General features: G+C 59.0%; 7 protein-coding genes across 8 annotated transcripts; 6 read left to right on the top strand and 1 right to left on the bottom strand.

The window, feature by feature from the left end:
- Positions 1 to 400: 400 nt before the first annotated feature.
- On the top strand, positions 401 to 1,024 carry IUM83_08162 (uncharacterized protein; the record flags this gene model as incomplete). The annotated part of the gene is made up of 1 exon (XM_067932517.1): positions 401 to 1,024. One exon carries the CDS (start codon positions 401 to 403, stop codon positions 1,022 to 1,024), a length of 624 nt encoding a protein of 207 aa, XP_067789946.1.
- Positions 1,025 to 1,413: 389 nt separating this feature from the next.
- Positions 1,414 to 4,017, top strand: IUM83_08161 (the record flags this gene model as incomplete). Of its 2 annotated transcripts, none has more annotated exons than XM_067932516.1 (1): positions 1,414 to 4,017. In XM_067932516.1, one exon carries the CDS (start codon positions 1,414 to 1,416, stop codon positions 4,015 to 4,017), a length of 2,604 nt encoding a protein of 867 aa, XP_067789925.1. The 2 variants fall into 2 exon arrangements, with proteins under 2 accessions (XP_067789925.1, XP_067789924.1); XM_067932515.1 differs by having other exon boundaries at positions 2,209 to 4,017.
- Positions 4,018 to 5,942: 1,925 nt separating this feature from the next.
- On the top strand, positions 5,943 to 9,023 carry IUM83_08160 (cellulose synthase 2; the record flags this gene model as incomplete). The annotated part of the gene is made up of 1 exon (XM_067932514.1): positions 5,943 to 9,023. One exon carries the CDS (start codon positions 5,943 to 5,945, stop codon positions 9,021 to 9,023), a length of 3,081 nt encoding a protein of 1,026 aa, XP_067789926.1.
- A 2,388-nt stretch (positions 9,024 to 11,411) lies between these two features.
- IUM83_08159 (cellulose synthase 1) lies at positions 11,412 to 14,432 on the top strand (the record flags this gene model as incomplete). The annotated part of the gene is made up of 1 exon (XM_067932513.1): positions 11,412 to 14,432. The coding sequence occupies one exon, from the start codon at positions 11,412 to 11,414 to the stop codon at positions 14,430 to 14,432; it is 3,021 nt and encodes a 1,006-aa protein (XP_067790066.1).
- A 225-nt stretch (positions 14,433 to 14,657) lies between these two features.
- Positions 14,658 to 15,242, top strand: IUM83_08158 (Gem-associated protein 6; the record flags this gene model as incomplete). Its single annotated transcript, XM_067932512.1, has 2 exons — positions 14,658 to 15,002; positions 15,084 to 15,242. 2 exons carry the CDS (start codon positions 14,658 to 14,660, stop codon positions 15,240 to 15,242), a joined length of 504 nt encoding a protein of 167 aa, XP_067790065.1.
- A 1,257-nt stretch (positions 15,243 to 16,499) lies between these two features.
- Positions 16,500 to 19,206, top strand: IUM83_08157 (methylmalonate-semialdehyde dehydrogenase; the record flags this gene model as incomplete). The annotated part of the gene is made up of 3 exons (XM_067932511.1): positions 16,500 to 16,796; positions 16,877 to 17,038; positions 17,128 to 19,206. 3 exons carry the CDS (start codon positions 16,500 to 16,502, stop codon positions 19,204 to 19,206), a joined length of 2,538 nt encoding a protein of 845 aa, XP_067790070.1.
- Positions 19,207 to 19,625: 419 nt separating this feature from the next.
- Positions 19,626 to 20,495, bottom strand: IUM83_08156 (N-acetyltransferase san; the record flags this gene model as incomplete). Its single annotated transcript, XM_067932510.1, has 1 exon — positions 19,626 to 20,495. The coding sequence occupies one exon, from the start codon at positions 20,493 to 20,495 to the stop codon at positions 19,626 to 19,628; it is 870 nt and encodes a 289-aa protein (XP_067790069.1).
- Between the last annotated feature and the right edge of the window lie 243 nt (positions 20,496 to 20,738).

The raw sequence follows: 20,738 nt of genomic DNA, 5'->3' as shown, positions 1-20,738 counted from the left end.
CCGGCAGCGGCTATCCCCGCGCGAATCGGAGCTCGCTTGTGGGCTCGAGCGGCACCGGAGAGCGGTTGACCGCCTTGGTGAGAGCGAGCGTGGTGAAATGGGGGATATCAGATGCCCAGACGCATCGTGCGATCGAAATGAGGGATTCGATGTGCAAGACAATGTTGGTTTACAAAAATATGCGTTTATGAAACAGCATTCTGATAGTATACAACCCCCTCATAGCCGCTATTTAACACCGTATCGGTGACGACGAGACATTACGTCCCGCGCCGACGATGGCGGGAAAAGACGAGCGCCGGCCGTCGGCCGATGACAGTCGACGGACGCAACGAAGCGTCATTTGCGCCGCCATTCGGCTTATTTCCACGCGCGAGCGACGGAGAGCGAGAACAGCGAGATGCAGCAGCAGCAGGACAAGCAGGAGCTGGAGCGGCGGGCGGACGACGCGCCGGCCCCGGTCGCCGAGGCCGCGGGCCCCGCGTGTGCCCAGGACGTGGCCACGTTCTGCCAGAAGGAGGCCAACCTGGCGGCGCTGTTGCGCGAGGCGCCCGACGTGGTGGAGCCGCGGAAGATCGTCGAGGCCGTGCGCAAGGTGCGCCTCTGCATGCTCGCGCACGCCGACGTGCTGTCCGTGGACTGCGTGAACACGCTGTCGGCCGACGTGCTGGGCGCGGCACCCACGATGGCCGCGTCCGCGCCGGCCAAGAAGGTCGCGGCGCTGGACAACGAGGACGGCGTCGACGACGACTCGTCCATGGAGATCAACATCTACTACTCGAGGCACCACAACGGCGCGGGCCACGCGCTGCGCTCGGACGGCGCGCTCGCCGCTAACCACGTGCAGGCGGGCGGGCCGTCGTCCACGCTCTCGGAGGTGCTGGCGCACCCGCTCACGTGGGCCTTCGTGCTGCCGTTTTTCGTCATCGGAATGTACGTGAGCTTCACCAGGTTCGCGACGTTTCTGCGCCGACGGCGGGAGGAGCGCCGCATCGAGAGCAAGCAGTACATGCCTGTGAATTGACCGACCGCCGCAGATAGCCGCCACTGATTGTTTGTAAGTAGTAAAGACGCCCAGCCAGGAGTAGCTGCGCAGCATATATATAAGGGGCCGCGCCCACAGCACGCCGCCACACACGCACCAAATACACGCCGTAGATTAGCAACCACGTCCGCCAAGAATCAGCCCCTAGACAGGCATGGGCTCCGCTGGATCCAAGCAGCCGACACTTCGGCGCCGTTACATCCACTTCCGTGACGGCGGTATCTGAGTCTACGCGTGAGGCGTCGCGTCATCGTCATCTGATTCCGTGTCCATCACATCAATATTGTGTACAGTACACTACACGCGTGAAACGTGGCAGCGCATCCGTGGATCTAATCCGCAAACTTCCCCCTCGACCCGAAGTGACCATGCAGCAGGGCGGCTACGGCGGCTACGACCAGCAGCAAGGCGGCTACGGCCAGCAGCAGCAGCAGCAGCAGTACGGCCAGCAGCAGCAGTATGATCAGCAGCAGCAGCAGTACGCGCAGCAGGGAGGCTACGACCAGCAACAGCAATACGCGCAGCAGGGAGGCGGCTACGACCAGCAGCAACAGCAGCAATACGGCCAACAGGGCGGCTACGACCAGTACGGCCAGCAGCAGCAGGGAGGCTACGACCAGTACGCCCAGCAGGGCGGCTACCAGCCGGGCATGCAGCCCCAGGAGTGGGACTTCCACGCCATGGAGGCCAAAGACGGCGTGCGCTTCTCGTGGAACTCGTGGCCCTGCACCAAGCTGGAGCAGACGCGCTGCGTCATGCCCACGGGCTGCCTGTACCAGCCGCTGAAGCCCATCGACGGCATGCCGCCCGCCGTCGAGTACGACCCCATCCACTGCAAGGCCTGCGCCGCCGTGCTCAACCCTTTCTGCCAGGTGGACTTCGTCTCCAAGCTCTGGGTCTGCCCGTTCTGCGTGACGCGCAACCACTTCCCGCCGCACTACGCCGAGAACATCACGCAGGAGAACCTGCCGGCCGAGCTCATCCCGCAGTACACGACGCTCGAGTACGAGCTGCAGAACCGCCAGGCCGGACCCCCCGTCTTCGTCTTCTGCATCGACACGTGCGTCCCCGAGGAGGAGCTCGAGGAGCTCAAGGACTCGATCCAGCAGACGCTCAACCAGCTGCCGCCCGATGCGCTCATCGGTCTCGTGACCTTTGGCACCATGGTGCACGTGCACGAGCTGGGCTTCCCGGAAGTGCCCAAGTCGCACGTCTTCCGCGGCAACAAGGACTTCACGGCGCAGCAAGTGTACGACATGCTAGGCCTGGCGGCAACCCGCAAACAACAGCAGCAGCAGGTGCCGGGCCAGCCCCAGCAGCCTCAGCAGCAGACCAGCAACTCGGCCCGCTTCCTGCTGCCGGTGTTTGAGTGCGGCTTCACGCTCGAATCCATCCTGGAGGACCTGCAGCGCGACCCGTGGCCTGTGGCTGCTGACCAGCGCCCGCAGCGCTGCACGGGTGTGGCCATGTCCGTCTGCGTGGGTCTTCTTGAGGCTACGTTCCGTGGCCAGGGTGCCCGCATCATGATGTTCGTTGGCGGTCCCCCTACGGTTGGCCCTGGTGCCATTGTGAGCCGTGACCGCAAGGAGGACATTCGTTCGCACACGGATCTGCAGAAGGACAAGGCGCCGCTCACTAAGAAGGCGCTGGTGCACTACAACGATCTGGCGGCTCGCTGTGTGGCTTCGAGCCACGTGGTCGACATCTTTGCGTGTTCTCTGGATCAGAGTGGTGTGATGGAGATGGCGGCTTGTGTGCAGAAGACTGGCGGTGTTATTGTGCTTGCCGACTCGTTCGGCCAGTCTGTCTTCCGCGAATCATTCCGTCGCATGTTCAGCAAATTCTCGGACGAAGCGGCGGACTGTGACAAGGATCAGCTTACGATGGCCTTCGCGGCCTCTGTGGAGGTGCTTACCAGCCGCGAGTTCAAGGTCGCTGGTGCCATCGGCCCTTGCGCTCCGCTGAAGCGCCAGGGTGCGACACCGAAGAACGTCTCGGAGGTGGAGATTGGAGTGGGCGGTACTAACGCTTGGTCTATGGGCGGCATTGACCCCAACACCACCGTTGCCATCTACTTTGACATTTCTAACCAGACGCCGTTGGCACCGGGCAAGGCGCGCTACATTCAGTTGATCACACGCTACCAACACGCGAGCGGTCGTTATCGTACACGTGTGACAACGATCTGCGGTCCTTGGACCGTGGACCCGAACGACACGGCCACACTGGGACGTGGTTTCGACCAGGAGGCTGCTGCTGTGTTGCTGGCCCGTATTGCTGTGCACCGCTCCGAGCAGGGCGAGGAGCAGCTCGACATCATGCGCTGGATCGACCGATCGCTCATCCGGCTGGCCTCCCGCTTCGCCGACTACCGCAAGGACGATCCGTCCTCGTTCCGCCTGTCGCCTGAATTTGCCATTTTCCCCCAGTTCATGTTCCACCTGCGCCGTTCGCAGTTCCTGACGGTGTTCGGATACTCGCCTGATGAGAGTGCGTACTACCGTCACTGCCTACTGCGCGAGAGCACGACGAACTCGCTCGTGATGATTCAGCCGTCGCTGTTGTCGTACTCGTTCAACGGACCCCCCGTGCCGGCGCTGCTGGATGCTGCCAGCGTGCGGTCCGACACGATTCTGCTGCTGGACTCGTTCTTCTACGTGGTGGTCTTCCACGGTGACACGATCGCTGCGTGGCGTGACCAGAAGTTCCACGAGGACCCCGCCCACGAGAACTTCAAGAATCTGCTCGAGGCCCCGCAAGCCGACGCACAACTTATCATGGACTCCCGCTTCCCCGTCCCGCGTTACGTTGTGTGTGATCAACACAAGTCGCAGTCGCGTTTCCTGATGGCGAAGCTTAACCCGAGTGTCACGCACAACAGCATGGACGGCCAGGGCGAGGTCATCTTCACGGACGACGTGAGTCTCAAGGTGTTCATGGAGCACCTGATGAACCTGGCTGTCAAGTCGTAGAGCAGTAGACCATGACTCCCGACTGAAGGGTACACACGTAGTAATGAATGATTGAAGCAATGTCTTTTGGTAGTCGGGCTAGAGCTGTCTTGTGTTAGTCGATTCGTGTGACTACTAATCTGTTGTGGAGTACCGTATATCCATGAAAGCTGGCGATGAGATGCAGGAGTGACCCTGGGCTGAAATCGTTAGCTTCTAAACGGAACAGTCCATAGTGAGGATAGCTGGGTGACTAGGTTGAAGCATTTCTGTAATCTGTGCCCTCAACAAAGGTCGGATCAAAGAGCGCTCGCTGAGGGGCCCTCAGCGAGGACTGGGGAGAGGTGAAGCACATCAAGCGATGCGAGTGCTTGGACGTAGACACAAAGTTCACTACAACGTCCCTCCTGGCAGTGAATAGTGCCTTATCGTTCAGGCAACGAGGACGGTTGGCAGTTTGACCACGTATATCCAAGCGGTGATTGCTTGGAGAGCGGCGTGTTGTACTGCAAAACGGCCAAGCCACTAACACAAACGGAAAAGATGCTAGCATTAGTCCATTGCGCCCCGCCGAAGTCTTCACATGAACATGTCGCGATGACACTGTCGCCATCGTCTGTCTCGCAGTCCCCGAATCAAAATGGCGGAAGGATACGGACCTACAGTTTTTGTCGGTGCACTTCAGCAACCTGGTTGCCTCCATTCCGCTTTCATCGTATTCTCGCGAAATCTTGCGTGAGATTCCAGGCACCTAACACCAAGTATGATTTCTCCATGTAGGGCTTGTGGCGACTGATGCTGGTCATCGTTGTGGCCAGCGAATCCACTGAACCTTTAGTTGCGGTGGTTTGCTATGTGTATTTAGCAAGGTAACGCCTTGCCGACGTCAACTTGCTGTCATCAGCCTGCGTCGGCAACCTGTCTCCTGTGTGACGATCCTCGAAGTTGAGGTCGCGGATTTTGAACTTGAAGACACATCGTTTACACGTAATGCTAGCACAGTCAGACAGTACATGACCCGGCACTAGCGAAAGTATAGGCGGCGGCTAAATATTGGCACTGCAGCTAACGGGTTGCAATGGACTCGCATCCAGCAGCGAGTCTGTCGTAACGCGCCACGCTGGTGGGCATAGAGTAATGGTCTCTCTCGGGGCTTGCAGCCTTCACGTTCGAACGGCCGACGACGTCAGTCACGCGCTACGCTGCGCCGAGTGGCAAGTCGCGGGTTGCCATTGCCCGCTTGCCGCGATGATGGCCACACACTGACGTGCAGGCTGCGTCACCAACCCCGCAGGCAAGCGCCAGTAGGGCTGGGTGGCCTGGAATCTCACCCGTATCGGATCTCACACCTGAGCCCACACATGGGTACACTGGATTATCAATCAATCCAGCCTCTATCAAGGTCTCCTTTCCCGGGCCCCTGGATTGACCGCGCTGCGAACAACGGGCCCGTAGTCGGTCGACCCACGCCTATGCCAATCGAGACCATCGCCATCGTCAACCCAGCTCGGTCGCATGGTCTGCGATGCACCACAGACACGGGAAGCTCACCGACGTCTCCGATGTGGCACTGGCACATCGCAGGTCTCTGATGTGGCAGCCGCCACATCGCCAAAGGGTGCCCAAATATTTGGGTAAAAAACCTCACCCGTCCGCCCGCGAGCGGACCGTCCGCCGCCAGCTGGCGCATAAGGTGTCGGAGGTCCGGTATGCGGTTCCGCAGGTCGTGGCGGCATAGAGAATCCAAGTGGTTTGCCCCGTAACGAACCGCGCAGGTGGTTTCGCCCGCTCGCCGGCTCCTCGTCGTGCCAGTTGCGCTTCTTCGCGAGAGACCAAAGGACGACCGCGGAGTCTTGAGCACGCGCGCGCACACACAACCACACAGGGCGCTCCTTAGCTGAAAGGGGAGCAGGCCGCTGTGTAGTATACCACCCGCCAGCCCAGCCATGTTCGGCAACGACAAGCAGGGGCTCATGAAGCACGAGGACTACGAGCTGCACGCCACGCCCGCCACGGGCGCCAACGACGGCGGCGCCGGCTTCTACCCGCAGGAGGGCCGGCCCGTGGGCCAGCAGGGCTACGTGGACCCGCGCGGGCCGGCGCTGCCGCCCATGAACGTGTCGGACGCCGTGGGCGTCGGCGGCCAGCGCGACAACATCATCTCGGTGCACGGCTACATGCACAAGCAGGGCAAGCGCACCATCAAGGGCCCGATCCACAAGAGCTGGAAGCGCCGCTACTTCGCGCTGGAGAAGGCCAAGATCTACTACTTCCACTCGCACCTCGAGTGCCGCCAGTACTTCACCACGCGCAACGCCGACCTGGTGGTGGGCGCCATCGAGCTCAAGGACGCGCTGCAGCTGCGTCCCTGCGCGCGGCTGGACCTGCCCCACAAGGGCTTTGAGGTGCACACCAAGCGCCGCGTGTGGGTGCTGTGCCCCGAGACGGACGAGGAGTACCGCATGTGGTTCCAGGGCGTCGAGCGCGCCATCGTGGCCAACGGCGCCGGCAACATCATCGAGCGCAAGCTGCCCAACGTGCGCAAGTACCTGATGAAGGGCAACCAGACGTACCGCTTCTTCTACTTTCTGTTCCTGATCGCCGGCATCGTCGAGCTGCTGGCCATCGTCTTCTGGTTCGTCATCGGCCTCGAGCCTTGCGACGCGTCGCGTCTTGACTCGGATTGCGCCACCATCTTGGACACGACCTTGATATCGCTGCGGTGCTCGGACAAGCCCTTCAGTGGCTGGTTTACGCCGCCGAACTGGTACCTGAAGATCGCCGACGTCGAGGAAGTGGTGTGCTGGCACGACCCGCCCATCCCGCAGTGGGCGTCGTACTTCGCCATGCTGTTCGCTGAGCTGCTGACCTTCGCGCTGGGAGTCCTCTACTACCTCGGCATGTGGAAACCCGTGCGTCGCGGTGCTCACTACTTTGACGAGTTCGAGCCGCCTGTGCCCGACGAGCTGTGGCCAAAGGTGGACGTGCTGCTGTGCCACTACTCCGAGCCGGCTGAAGAGACCATCGACACGCTGATGGCCTGCATGAACCTGCAGTACCCGCCTCACCTTCTCCAGATCTGGGTGTGTGATGATGGCTACTGCAAGTCCAAGTGGTCCAAGGGTAACCCGGTCCCCACGGTGGAGCTGAACAAGGGCATTTTGGAAACCGCCGGTGACCTTCGTCAGGAAGTTGCTCAGTTCATGTACGATCGCGTGTGCGACCCGAACGAGGAGATGGAGGTCTACGCCTGGCGAAAGCTTCACTCATCTGCTAACCTGCCTTCCCCATCTCGTCCTAAGGTGGTGAACCGTCTAGACTGTGCTGTGGGATCGTTCCGCGACGACTACCGCTACCCGGGTCTGCCGCATGTGACTTTCATTGGACGTGTGAAGCCGGAGACGCACTACTCGAAGGCCGGTAACATCAACAACTGCCTGTACAACGAAGGCGCCAACGGCCGCTACCTGATCATTCTGGATACGGACATGCAACCCCACCCGAAGTTCATTCTGGCAACACTTCCATTCTTCTTTGACGACGAGGATCGTCAGGACAAGGCGAAGTACATTTGCTGCGGCATCGGCTGCAACGCCGTTGCGAAGCTGTGCTGTGCTTCTTGCCAGATTGCCGGCGTTCCTGAAGAGCAGATCAGCTATTGCTCAAAGGACTGCTTCGAGAACGCGATGCACGTGCAGAGCGCGGTCCACCGTCGCCAGGTGAACGGCACAATGAGCGACACTCGCTCGAGCAAGATCGACATGCGCTGCATGAACTGTGATGCTAAGCTGGGCAAGAGTGGCGTGTGCCGCAAGTGCAACCCTGGCAACAGCGAGGGTGAGGACGTGTCATCGCTTCACACGTACTCGGACGACGTTCGTGACAACGCCGTGGCTTTCGTTCAGACGCCTCAGTACTTCCGTGACTGCATTCAGCTCCAGATTGGCGACCCGATGGGCCACCGTAACGCTACGTTCTACGATGCCATTCAGACTGGTCAGGATGGTTACGACTGTGCTTCCTTTGCCGGCACGAACGCCATGTTCCGTCGTGAGGCTCTGGACTCTATTGGCGGCATTCAGTACGGAAGTCTGACGGAGGATTGCTACACCGGACAGGTGCTGTGCTCCATGGGCTGGAAGGCACAATATTTCCGCAAGGATTTCGAGGGTGAGCCGTCGGAGCGTATTCGTCTGGCTGAAGGACTGATTCCTGACTCGGTCGCTGGCTCGCTGGCACAGCGTAAGCGTTGGGCTAAGGGAAACTTCCAGATCGCGCTGATGAACAAGAAGACGCAGTACTTCGACCCCGAGTGGAAGATGCCGGAGGTGGAGGTTCCGTCGTACCGCAGACCGAACAACTTCATGCGCCGCGTGTTCTACTTCAACTCGACGCTGTATCCGCTCGGCTCGATCACGGCCATTCTGTTCTACTACATCACGATCTACTTCCTGTTCTCGGGCTACGCCCCGATCTACATGGCTGGTGCTCGTCTCGTGTACGCTCTGGTGCCCAAGCTGTTCGTGCAGGGCGTGCTATCGGCGCTGAGCAACCGTACCGTGGACAACAGTGATGTCATCCGATCGCAGGAGGTGTGGTTCGCGTACGCGTTCACGAACTGCACGGCCGTGCTGGAGGCGTTCTGGTGGAAGATTACGGGCAAGGAGCCGAAGTGGTTCAACACGGGTGGTGCGAGCCGTGGTTCGACCGCTGAGCTGCCCAATGTGATCATCTTCTTTGCCACCGTCGTGGGTGTGTTGTGGTCGGTGGTGCGTTTCCTGGCTGGCTACAACAGCATCCAGACGTCGCACGGCGCGTCGCTGCTGTTCGCCAGTCTGATGATGGGTCTGTTCATCGCCGTGAAGCTGGCGCCGAGCGTACGCATGAGCATCCAGGAGTACTTTGGCTGGAGCTACGAGAGTCTGACGGACCAGGGCAACGTCGTGGGTTCGATCTCGATTGCGTTCGGACTCGTCTTCATCACGCTGTGGGTCTGGATCGAGCAGCCCACTTCCAACCCCTTCTAAGAAAGGGAGCAGTGTAGCTAGGGCCTTAGGCCAGGTCCCGGTCACAAGAGACCAAGGATGCCGCATCAGGAGACTGCAGGCGTCTCCGTGTGCTATTCATGCTTACGTGCTTGATTTTCAATATATTTTCTTCCGCTCCCAGCTCTTGCGATGTGCTTATCTGTTCATGCCCGATATCCGTGCCCTAGGTATCTGCGATGCAAAACTTGCCGAATTGATAACGGATCCGAGCGTGAGACTCGCGTGGCAAAACGCCTTGGCACTTGTACGCCAGGAAAGGCATGCGAGTGGCTGCGATGAAGCTAGAAGGCCCCAAACGGCCACGAGGCATGTCCGTTTGGGCCAAACTTTGGCAGCATGCACCGATCTACACCCAGCGCTGGTCCGTTTCGACCCTAATCTAAACTTGGCGCCTAACATTAGCACCGCAGCACGCAGACGGAGCTCAATGGGCGCCCCCAATGCATGACATGCACTATCATGGATAGTCGCCGCCTTGGTGTCGTCGCTGATGCGCACCCACCGGGGCGAACCCAATGCACATGGTGTATGAGGGGTGGCATATGAGCGGCACCCTTGATTCTGCCGGACGGAGACCTGATATCGCACACCTCCACAATCCACTTGGGCGTGCCGAAAATTTGCAACGGTATCGCCCCGGTATTATCGGTTATACACCGATTATGTCCGCCCCCGAGCGGACGCAGTGGACGGAACACCACGTTCGCTGCGAGGTTTTTTACGGGCGAATGGGTCCGTGCAGGACAGAATGGGTCGCCTCGATGATCCGAAACTTTACCAGCGACTCCTCAACTTTACCTGACAACTTCCGTGCTGTCAGTGGCAGTTTGGCGAGCGGCGGTGACTTCAGTTTGGTTTTACGGTAACGTTGAGCCGTTTTGCGTGAAATAATCTTCTGAGGCTAACAGCCCAATTAAAGGCAACCACGACATTCTCCTCTCGTTTTTTTGCTAATCTGGGAAGCTCGATCGATGTTGTTGGGTTGGTTTACACCGTTGACCGTCGCTCTTGGAAGGATGTTCTTCTGCGGGTCGGTCCATGAGAAGTTTCGAGAGCGACGTGCGTGGGATACTCCACAGAAAACGCATGCGAGATGCAGCGGTATAAAGCCTAGTAAAACCAAGAGAACTCACGCTGCATCTCATTCCAACGCTTTTATTGTTTGGTTCGATGATAGATATGGTGAGTGAGGAACATAGCTGTAGCGAGTTGACGTGGTATCCGATGATCATACCAGTGAACGACCGCGTTGCCTCAATCTGGAGGTTGTTGTCCCCCAGTTGTGACGCTTACAGAGCAAGACTACCAGCGAGTCTCACGAAGAACTCTCAGTGCCATTTCAAATTAAGCACAGGAAAACACTCACGAGGCAGGTTTTCTCTGCATAATTTGACTTAAAATCGATTCATACACACAAACAATTTGTAAAAGGTAGATCTTACGGGGAGATCGGAAAGATCTCACTGTTTAACCCTCCCTTCTTTGCTGCACGGACCGACCCAGTATAATGGTTGCATCTTGCCAAATATGCCGGTTAAATAAGGCCAGCGAGCGAAGCATCGATACGAGGATAGCATTTGTACTTTTACGATAACTTGCATGACTGTTTAAGCCTTTTGACTACCTAGTTGCTAGTACCATGGTAGCCTCCTTTCCGTTGTATCAATTAGCGATCCTAAAAAGTTTTATCGTCAAGGACTTCTCGCCAAGGACTTCTCGCCAAGGACTTCGCGCTTTGTATCGATGAAGCAATGGCTTTCATCCAACGAACTGGCCTACACTAGCAACTTGGACAATGACGACTGCAGCGCAGCGTACACGCAACATTGCCTGCTGGTTGCGGTAAAGGGGACGGCTGCCTCTTATTCTCGCAATTCAGTGGTCGGCATAGCCTGTTGCTCGGTATGTAGAGGTCCTGCGGCAGCCCTAACTCGATTTAGCAGCTGCCATCCGGGCAGTTCCCGCTGCCACATCCGAGATCTTGGTCTTTGTATGCGCCAAGAATGGGTCTCCCAGGGACCCATTTGAGATGAGATGCGAGGTTCCGTCCGCTCGCCCTAGCCCCTTGGTCCGCCGTCGAGTCGCACCGTGCGCGGGCAGTTGTTGGCCGCGCTGACTAGTGCGATAGAGAGGACCGCTCACTCGGCGTTTCGCGCAAGAGAGGAAACCACCGCGGTCTCTTGAGCTCTTGAGCGCGGCCCCCTCCCTGCATTCGAGAGAAGCACGAGTGAGCGAGAAACGGAGCGGCCTCGACTGCCTCGGAACGGTGCGTCCACCCGCCCTCTACCCCCTCGACCCGCCCGCCGCCTTCTAACGCCTCCTCTCTCTCTGCGCAGCCTCATTCGTACCCAAAGCCCCGGAGCGGACATGTTCAACAACGACAAGCCGGCGGCGGCGCCGCCTGGCGACGACTACGAGATGTACGCGACGCCCGCGGCCACAGGCGCCCGCGAGCCTGGCGAGACGGAGATCGTGCGGCGCGACCCGCCCTCGGACGAGACCGGCAGCTTCCAGGACAACGTGATCACGGTGCACGGCTACATGCACAAGCAGGGCAAGCGCACGGTCAAGGGCCCGATCCACAAGAGCTGGAAGCGCCGCTACTTCGCGCTGGAGAAGGCCAAGATCTACTACTTCCACTCGCACCTCGAGTGCCGCCAGTACTTCACCACGCGCAACACGGACCTGGTGGTGGGCGCCATCGAGCTCAAGGACGCGCTGCAGCTGCGTCCCTGCGCGCGGCTGGACCTGCCGCACCGAGGCTTCGAGATCACCACCAAGCGCCGCGTGTGGGTGCTGTGCCCCGAGTCTGAGGACGAGTACCGACTCTGGTTCGAGGGCGTCGAGGAGGCCATCGTGGCCTGCGGCTCCGGCAACATCATCGAGCGCAAGCTGCCCAACGTGCGCAAGTACTACATGAAGGGCATCACCTCGTACCGCATCCTGTACTTCCTCTTCCTCATCCTGAGCATCATTGAGATCTTCGGCTTCGTCTTCTGGTTCGTCGTGGGCATCCAGCCGTGCGACTCCAGCAACCGGACCCTGACGTGCCAGGAAGTGTACGACAACACCCCCGACGACCTCAACTGTCTGGCCAACCCCATGAGCGGCTGGTTCACGCCCCCCGACTGGTACCTGAAGCTGGCGGGCGTGGACGACGTCGTGTGCTTCCACAACCCGCCGATCCCCCAGTGGGTGTCGTTCTTCGCCCTCATCGCCGCCGAGCTGGTGTCCATCGTCCTGGGCGCGCTCTACTACCTCGGGATGTGGAAGCCTGTGCGTCGTGGCGCTCACTACTTCGACGAGTTTGATCCCAAGGTGCCCGATGACCTGTGGCCGAAGATCGATGTCCTGCTGTGCCACTACTCGGAACCCGCCGAGGAGACGATCGACACGCTGATGGCCTGCATGAACCTGCAGTACCCGCCGCACCTCCTGCAGATTTACGTGCTGGATGACGGCTACTGCAGCACCAAGTGGACTAAGGGCAACCCGATCCCGGCGATCGAGCTGAACAAGGTGGTGCTGGAGAAGGCCGGTGACCTCCGTCAGGAAGTCGCTCAGTTCATGTACGACCGTGTGTGCGACCCCAACGAGGAGATGGAGGTGTACGCGTGGCGTAAGCTGCACTCGTCTGCTAACCTGCCGTCGGCATCTCGCCCGAAGGTGGTGAACCGCGCGGACTGTGCTGTGGGCTCCTTCCGTGATGACTACCGCTACCCTGGCCTGCCGCACGTGACTTTCGTTGGACGCGTGAAGCCGGCGACGCACTACTCGAAGGCCGGCAACATCAACAACTGTCTGTACAACGAGGGTGCCAACGGTCGTTACATGCTGCTGCTGGACTCCGACATGCAGCCTCACCCGAAGTTCATTTTGGCTACGCTGCCCTTCTTCTTCGATGACGAAGACCGCCAGTACAAGAACAAGTACTCTTGCTCGTGCATGGGTTGCCAGAACGTGGCTAAGATGTGCTGCGCGTCGTGCAAGATCGCGGGTGTCCCGGAGGAGCGCATCAGCTACTGCTCGAAGGAATGCTTTGAGAACGCGATGCACGTGCAGAGCGACCTGCACCGTCGCCAGGTGAACGGTACGCTGAGTGACACGCGTGCTACCAAGAAGGAGCTGCGTTGCATGAACTGCGACTCGAAGTTGGGCAAGAGTGGCGTGTGCCGGAAGTGCAACACGAACAACAACAACGGTGACGCGGACATGTCGATTCTGCACACGTACTCCGACGATGTTCGTGACAACGCTGTGGGCTTCGTGCAAACACCGCAGTACTTCCGTGACTGTGTTCAGCTGCAGATTGGTGACCCGCTTGGACACCGTAACGCCACGTTCTACGATGCTATTCAGACTGGTCAGGACGGCTACGACTGCGCGTCGTTTGCTGGCACGAACGCTTTGGTTCGTCGCGAGGCTCTCGACTCGATTGGCGGCATTCAGTACGGAACGCTCACGGAGGACTGCTACACTGGCGAGCGTCTTGTGTCTATGGGCTGGAAGGCGCTGTACTTCCGCAAGGATTTCGAAGGCGAGGCTCACGAGCGTATCCGTCTGGCCGAAGGACTGATTCCCGACTCGGTGGCTGGAGCCATGGCGCAGCGCAAGCGCTGGGCTAAGGGTAACTTCCAAACGGCACTGATGAAGAAGAACAAGAACGTGGCTGACCCGGAGTGGAAGCGCCCCCACGTGGACATCCCCAAGTACCGCAAGCCGAGCAACTTCATGCGCCGTGTGTTCTACCTCAACTCGACGCTGTACCCGATCGACTCGATCCCGGTGATTCTTCTGTACTACATCACGCTGTACTTCCTGTACACGGGCTACGCTCCGATCTTCGTGAACGGCCTGCGTGTGCTTGTTGCGCTGGTGCCGAAGCTCATTATCCAGGGTCTGCTCTCTGCTCTGAGCACGCGTGGTGTCGAGAACAACGATGTGGTGCGATCACAGGAGACGAGGTTCGTGTACGCGTTCACCAACTTCACTGCCATGCTGGGCGCCATCGTGTGGAAGTTCACTGGTCGCAAGTCCAAGTGGCTCAACAAGCGTGATGCCACGCGCGGATCTCTGGCTGAGCTGCCGAACGTACTGGTGTTCTCTGGCGCGGTGTTTGGCATCGTCTGGGCCATGGTGCGCTACATCGTGGCGTACTACAACCGCGTGTACTCTCATGGTGACTCGATGCTGTGCGCTGCCGTCCTCATGGGTATTTACATCGCGTACAACCTGGGCCCGAGCGTGCGAATGAGCATCCAGGAGTACTTCGGTTGGAGCTACCAGAGTCTCATGGACCAGGGTAACTTCATGGGCTCGATCTCTATCGCTGTGGGCCTCATGTTCATCGCGCTGTGGGTGCACGTGGAGAAGCCTGTCACCGGCTAGGGAAGCAAAGCTCGGTATCTAGGACCAGCCAGCAGTCTAGTGGCGTCCGAGGACGCTCCTCGCCACTACATCCTCAACTTCATCTTCCATTAGTTTGCTTTTTATGCCATATATCGAAATGTATATGGTTGTACACGCTAAAACTCGGGTCTGTTTTGCCTTGCCAACCATTTGCAGATCGGCCTCCAAAGAGCTACAGGTTTACTGGTATTATACCACAAGAGCATGGCCACGGAACGCTCGCTGTTCGACGAGTCCCGAGCGCTCATCGGGCAGCCCGTGCGCGTGCAGCTGCAGGATGGCACGGCCACAGACGGCCTGCTGTACTGCATCGACCCGGAGACGGACCACGTCGCGCTGCTGTGCCCTGCAGCCTCGGGCTACAGCGCCAAGGTTTTGATGGCCCGCCACGTCCGAGGCATCGAGAGGGAGCCGCACGACAGCGCAGATCTCCCCACGCTAGCTGCTCTACAGCGAGAGCTACGCGGACAAGTCAGCGACAGTCACGGCCAGGAGGACGCGACCAGCATCCAGCGCCGACGGGAGCAGCTCGCCCAGTTCCTGACCAAGGTGCGCGAGCCTCAGCAAAATTTGCGGCGGTCGTCCATTGTCTCTGCTAACTGTAGATGCTATTGCTGCAATTGCCGACAGAACTTTGTCCCGTTCCAGGCGGCAGCGGACGGCAGTGCCCTCGTACTGTTTGGTGGCGCCGCGACGCTGCGCGCGCCGTTCCGCGCCGCTCAGAGCGCGAACGAGCAGCTCCTGCGGCGCCTGCAGCAGCTCCTCGCCCAGTTCGACCAGCAGCAGTAAGTGCAGACTAATAGGACGCCACCGGTGCCGGTGGAATTAGCCCGACGGGCCCATTCCAGCGCGGCCGCTCAGAAATTACGCAGGGCAAATCTCCTGATCGCGATTCACCACAAGGACGGCGGCGCCGTCCATCGTGCCCAAGGCAAGGCCTGCCCTTTTTTGACTTGAGACGGAGGCGCGCCGCGTAGGCCTATGGCGGCAACTGCCGCACCTGTACGTGAGGGTGGCTCGAGTCGAGTCTTCCAGCGATGCGTTTCGGGCGGGCCTGTCGGTCTCGACACGCTGGGGAGCGAGGCCGGAGCGAGGCCTCGTCGACTTGACGATCACTCGCCTCGTCGTGGTGCAGGTATCTTCTCCTCCTTGTCGCGCAGTCAGTGACGTGGAGTTGAAGGCATGACTTGCGAGTCGACCACCATCTAAACGCGTGAGAGCGTCGCATCGGCGCCGCGCTGCCCAATGCTCCCACGCGTAGCGCTGACACGAAGCAGCAGCGAGTAACACGGCGACGGTCGTGACTCGCGAGCACACATCCAACGACGACCGCACCCAAAGGCCGAGGCCTGGTGGTTCGAAGCGCCACAACTTGTGGCCGACGTCGCCCCAGTGCCTGTGACTCACGGCGCCATCAATTGCAGGCAGCTACAAGTAATACATGCATCGCCAAGCGAAGTGCGGTCGATACTTTGGAGCCGCTCGCAGTGCGACCGCTTCAACTCGCAGGATGTTGCCGTGCATGCGACGTGTGAGCGCTGAACCCGCGCCCGTCTTTTGCTGCTGGTTCTGGTCGTCGACCAGCCCAGTCCTGCCCAGAGCCACCAAGCAGGGCGTTTCCCCGCGTTACGCGCCCCGCGAGTCCTTCGTGGTTGCGGTGCCCGCCGCGAAGCGGACTCGTCGCCACGCGATGCCGCCACTATGCGCCGGAATCCACCGTCGTCTACTGCTTTCACGTTAACACGCGGCCCATGCGCACTGAGTTGCGTTACGCACCTTCGACGCCGCTCACACTGTTATTTCCTCATTCCACTCAATGTATTCGTTTACCACGGTTATCAAACCTAACAGTCCAAAATCCAACACGACACGCACCATTCATCCAATCGTATTGGAAGGGGTATCGACAGCTGAGATGCGCCGCAACCGCGCTCTCTTTTTCCCGGCGGGCCTTTCTTTCCTAACGGCCGCTCCATACTCCGCCTCTCTCACTCTTCTATTGAGCCCGTGCGTCTCGGGTCGACCGAGACGGGACCGGGACAGTTGATGCGGGTGCTGCGCGCCGTGCGGGCGCTGGCCCACAACCTGCGCAGCCGCCGCCGCGACACCGAGCGCGACCCGCGGCCGCCCATGGCCTCCGCCTCGCAGCAAAAGACGCACCCGAGCGTCCGCGCCGCGTCCTCCAGCGCCTCCGCCGCTGCCAACGCCGACGCCAACGCCGCCGGGCCGGACGAGACGGTGCGCAACGCGGTGGCGTTTCTGACGCAGGAGGACGCCGAGAGCGCGCTCATCTACGCGCTGGTGCACGACCCCGAGTTCCGCCTGGCCTCGGCGCTCGCCACGGTACGCAGCAGCGGCGGCAGTAGCGGACGCGTGTGTGTGTGTGTGTGTGTGCTGACTTGACTATCGCGTGCTGCTGGCAGACGCCGCCCGGCGCGGACGTGAACGTGATCCGCGCGCTGCTGTTCGTGTTCGAGAACCACGAGGACCAGCTGCGCAAGCTGCTGGGGCTGCTCATGTTCCGCGAGATGGTGCACACGCTCAACTGGAACGAGCTCTTCCGAGCCAACTCGGCCACGACAGCTGTACGGCTTCAACTGCATAGGGTTCGTCGACGTGGCAGGGATAGGGAGACTGACGGACTGTGTAAAATGCTTGTGGATGGCTACTGCAGCTGCTGCGAGAGTACACGTGCGAGCTGGGCGGCGAGTTCCTGCAGCTCGCGCTGGCGGACGTGATCGACGAGCTCTGGGTCGCGGCCGACGGCTACGAGGTGAACCCGCGCTACCTGCAGCCGCAGGACGACCTGCTCGCCAACCAGCAGCGGCTCGAGGCGCTGGCCGAGCGCACGCTCGACCGCATTTTCAGCGCGGCGTCGCTGTTCCCGTACCAGATCGCCAAGATCTACCGCGTGCTGGAGCTGGAGATGCTGCGGCTCATCGAGCGCGACCGACGCAGCAACGTGTCGCTGCCTCGACTCAGTGCCATGGGCGGCAGCAGCAACAGCCTCATCTTCTCGGACGCTGGCAACAACAACAACAACAGCTTCTTGGAGAGCACGTCAGTGGAGAGCGCTGGACAGCTAGGAGGTCTGCCGCGACTCAGCTCCATCGAGGAGAATCTGTTCGAGGAGGTGCTCACGCAGTCAAACAGTTCCAACGGAACGTCTTCGACCGTCAGTGCCGCCAAGGAGGAGTTCTACATGCACTTGGGTGGCCTTGTGTTTCTGCGATTCCTGTGTCCCGCGCTCGTGGTGCCGCACAAGATGAACTTGACCCCGGGCAGTGCGGCTCCAAACAAGCAGATGCAACGCACTCTTGTGCTGCTGGCGAAGTTGATGCAGTCGCTAGCAAACAATGTCGAGTACACCGCCTCGACGGAATCATTCATGGTTCCGTTCAACTCCTTCCTCGCGCGAAATCGGCCAAAGCTCACTCGCTTTTACGACCAGCTATGCCAACAAGCGCAGAATGATCCTCGTCGGGAAAGCATGGTCGCCCGCAGTAACGCTGCCCCGCGGTTATCGCAACTTTGGGCCAGTCGGAGCAGCAGCAGTCTGGGTAGAGATCCATCAATTGTGAATCTCACGGGAGCACGGATAATGGAGGCACCTGAGGCTGCTTGTGCAGTGCTGCGCAACTGGATGAGCTGTAACCTGAACTACCTAGCGATGGAAGTTGCTGACAACAGCAAGTTTCGACGTCAACAACAGATCGTGGTCAACAACGGAAGCAGCAGTAGCAGTGGAAGTTCCACTCCTCCGACATCGGCCTCAGCTATGACAGCTTCGCCCGTAAGGCCTCAGAGGCCGAAGAGGAAGTTGAAGACATCGAAAAGTGCTGGGTACCCTGCAGAAATCCAGGAAGAAGATGAAGAGGAAAAGGCGAACGAGTTGTTGGCAGGATCCAAGGCCTCTCAGCGTCGTGACATCGCGATGCCCGTGTCGCTAGAGGAACTAGACAAAATAATAGGGCACACAAGTCATCGCGACAGTCAGCTGATGAAGGTCTACTACTCCAAGCTCTCTCAGAATGGCTTGCAGCGTCTACTGCAAGTAAACGATGTGGACGGCGCTGAGTGGACAGTGTACAGAAGTAGTGGCGATGTCGAGGTGCTGCGCAAAACGCCTGGACACTTCGTGTGCCCATCAGGAGGTTTTGCTTCCGAAAAAGACCGATTGGTGGAGATGAAGGGCCATGTTCTTATCCGGTCAACACCCAAGCGCGTGTTTCAGTATCTCCGATCACTAGAGAGCGCATGTTCTACGACTCCAAGTTGCAGCACTGACGATGGTAAGACGACTACGAGGAGGGTTGAACCACTGGATGACTCCAAGTCTGTGCTCTACCGAGAGCACTCAAAGCTATCGCTGTGGCCTGCGTGGTTGGTAAAGCCACGCGATTCTTGTGATCTCCACAGCTTCGTGGAGAAGACGGGTCGACCGGATACGTATGCAGTGCTTCAGGAGTCCATTCCACGCGCAGATGTACCTGAGCGCAAGGGAGTGGTGCGAATGGCATTTGCCACTGGCGGCTTTCTGATTGAGCCTTCCGCGGCTGGCTGGGATGAAAACTCAGACCCCCAGGAGCAAGACGCGGTCATTACAAGACTCACATGTATCGTGCGAGCCGACTTCAAGGGGCTCATGCCTAGGTACCTTGCCGAGAGCATCGTCTATCGGCAGGTGCTTGAAATCGAAACCATTCGTACGAGAGTGGAGTCGATGCGTCCCACGACGAATGAGTGGGTATAGTACATGATCACGACATTATCTATCAACCATCCGATGGCAAGATGGGCAACAGCTCAGGTGTGAAAGTCTGCTTGTATATTTGTTGGAATAAATACGATACTCTACTTGAAGGCTAGATACATGTACGCTTTGGGTTTTGCATGCTTGGGCAGAGAAAACTGAGGACACGACATCGTCGGGGGATACCGAGTAACTTGAATCACACGCGCACACTTCCGAGATGAGGGAAGGACGGCACATGATGCAAGCATGTATGCGTGAGCAGACAGCAACTTGCATCTGCCTTTGAGCCAAGCGAAGCCGTGATGAGGGCAACACCAGACGAATATGGCAGTTCACAAGTAGTACCGGCAACAGCTGATGCATTTCCGTAATGAGGGAAAGCTCAGCAAGCTCGCCACATGCGTAGGTCGGTGAGTTCAGACGTGGCTGTTTGCATCGCAAAGTTGAGGCACATCGTCGTACAGCGTGACAAAGGACTTGAACGCTTTGTCTTCATCTCCATTCCAGGTTCGCAGACACTCGTATGCAGCTGGGATCATGTCCGGTCGATAGCCAAGAACCTCGTTGTACGTCGAAAACGCCTGCAAGAGCCGCGTGACACTTTGCCTCTGCTGCACCTTGCGCAGAGATGTCTTTGCTGTCTCAGTACGTGTAGCGACAGCTCGAGCGATCTCTCCGTACTGTGGGCACTCGCCGCACGTGCAGAGATAGTCTTCAAGGTAGATTCGGCTGTCGTCATTATCTTCAGTGCACACGATTGCAGTCAGACGGAGCAATTGTTCAGCTTGAGTCTCGCAGTCACAGTCGTTGCAGCTCTCACAGGCGTCGCAGATAGCGTACAACACATCGTCCGACGCTGAACTTACGCTTTCCCACTCCGAGTCGGTCTCATTCTGCATCTCGTCTTCGCATTCGGTATCAGTGAACAAGTCTGTCATCTCTGTAGTGCACGAATGGCAGTCGTCGCCGGCAATATTCTTCTTGTCGCTGTGGCATAATTGCCAGTCGTTGCGGACAGCCAACTCGATGAAGTCTTCATCTTCAGTTTGGCAAGCAGAGTCAACCAGAATCGGAGTCTTTGTCCGTTGGTCCAGCGATCCGGTGAGGTTGCCCACGAGCAGCGCCGCCATCGTCGACAGCATAACCGCGCAAAAATAAGCAACAGTCTCCATCCAGCCGGATGTGGTAGTCACGCACTCCTGCTTCTCCATTTGGTCCAGCAGCCTGTCGGACGTAGTGAAGTCTGCCGAACGCGCGTACGATGCGGTAGAAGCAGTGTTGCCCATGGTAGCTGGCGGAACTGTTATGATAGTGGGGCTGGGTTCGATCGATCAAATTGGGAAGTGAGATTCTGTAGCTGCTCGAAAACATGCCCTTCCGCCCAGTCCGCCCTTGCCGTGCTGGTGATCATTTTCCCAAAGTTGTGCAGAACTTGTTGCCTTTCGGTGCTTGAAGCCGCGAACTTTCCACGGATACGCGTTTTTGATTGGCTGATCACTTCAACTTCGAGTGCCAGAAGATCGGTACAT

The sequence above is a fragment of the Phytophthora cinnamomi genome, assembly GCF_018691715.1.
Source record: "Phytophthora cinnamomi strain GKB4 chromosome Unknown Contig49, whole genome shotgun sequence".
Classification (NCBI taxonomy): Eukaryota; Oomycota; class Peronosporomycetes; order Peronosporales; family Peronosporaceae; genus Phytophthora; species Phytophthora cinnamomi.
Note: the sequence above shows the minus strand (reverse complement) of the source record. Positions and strands in the feature narration are given on the sequence as shown.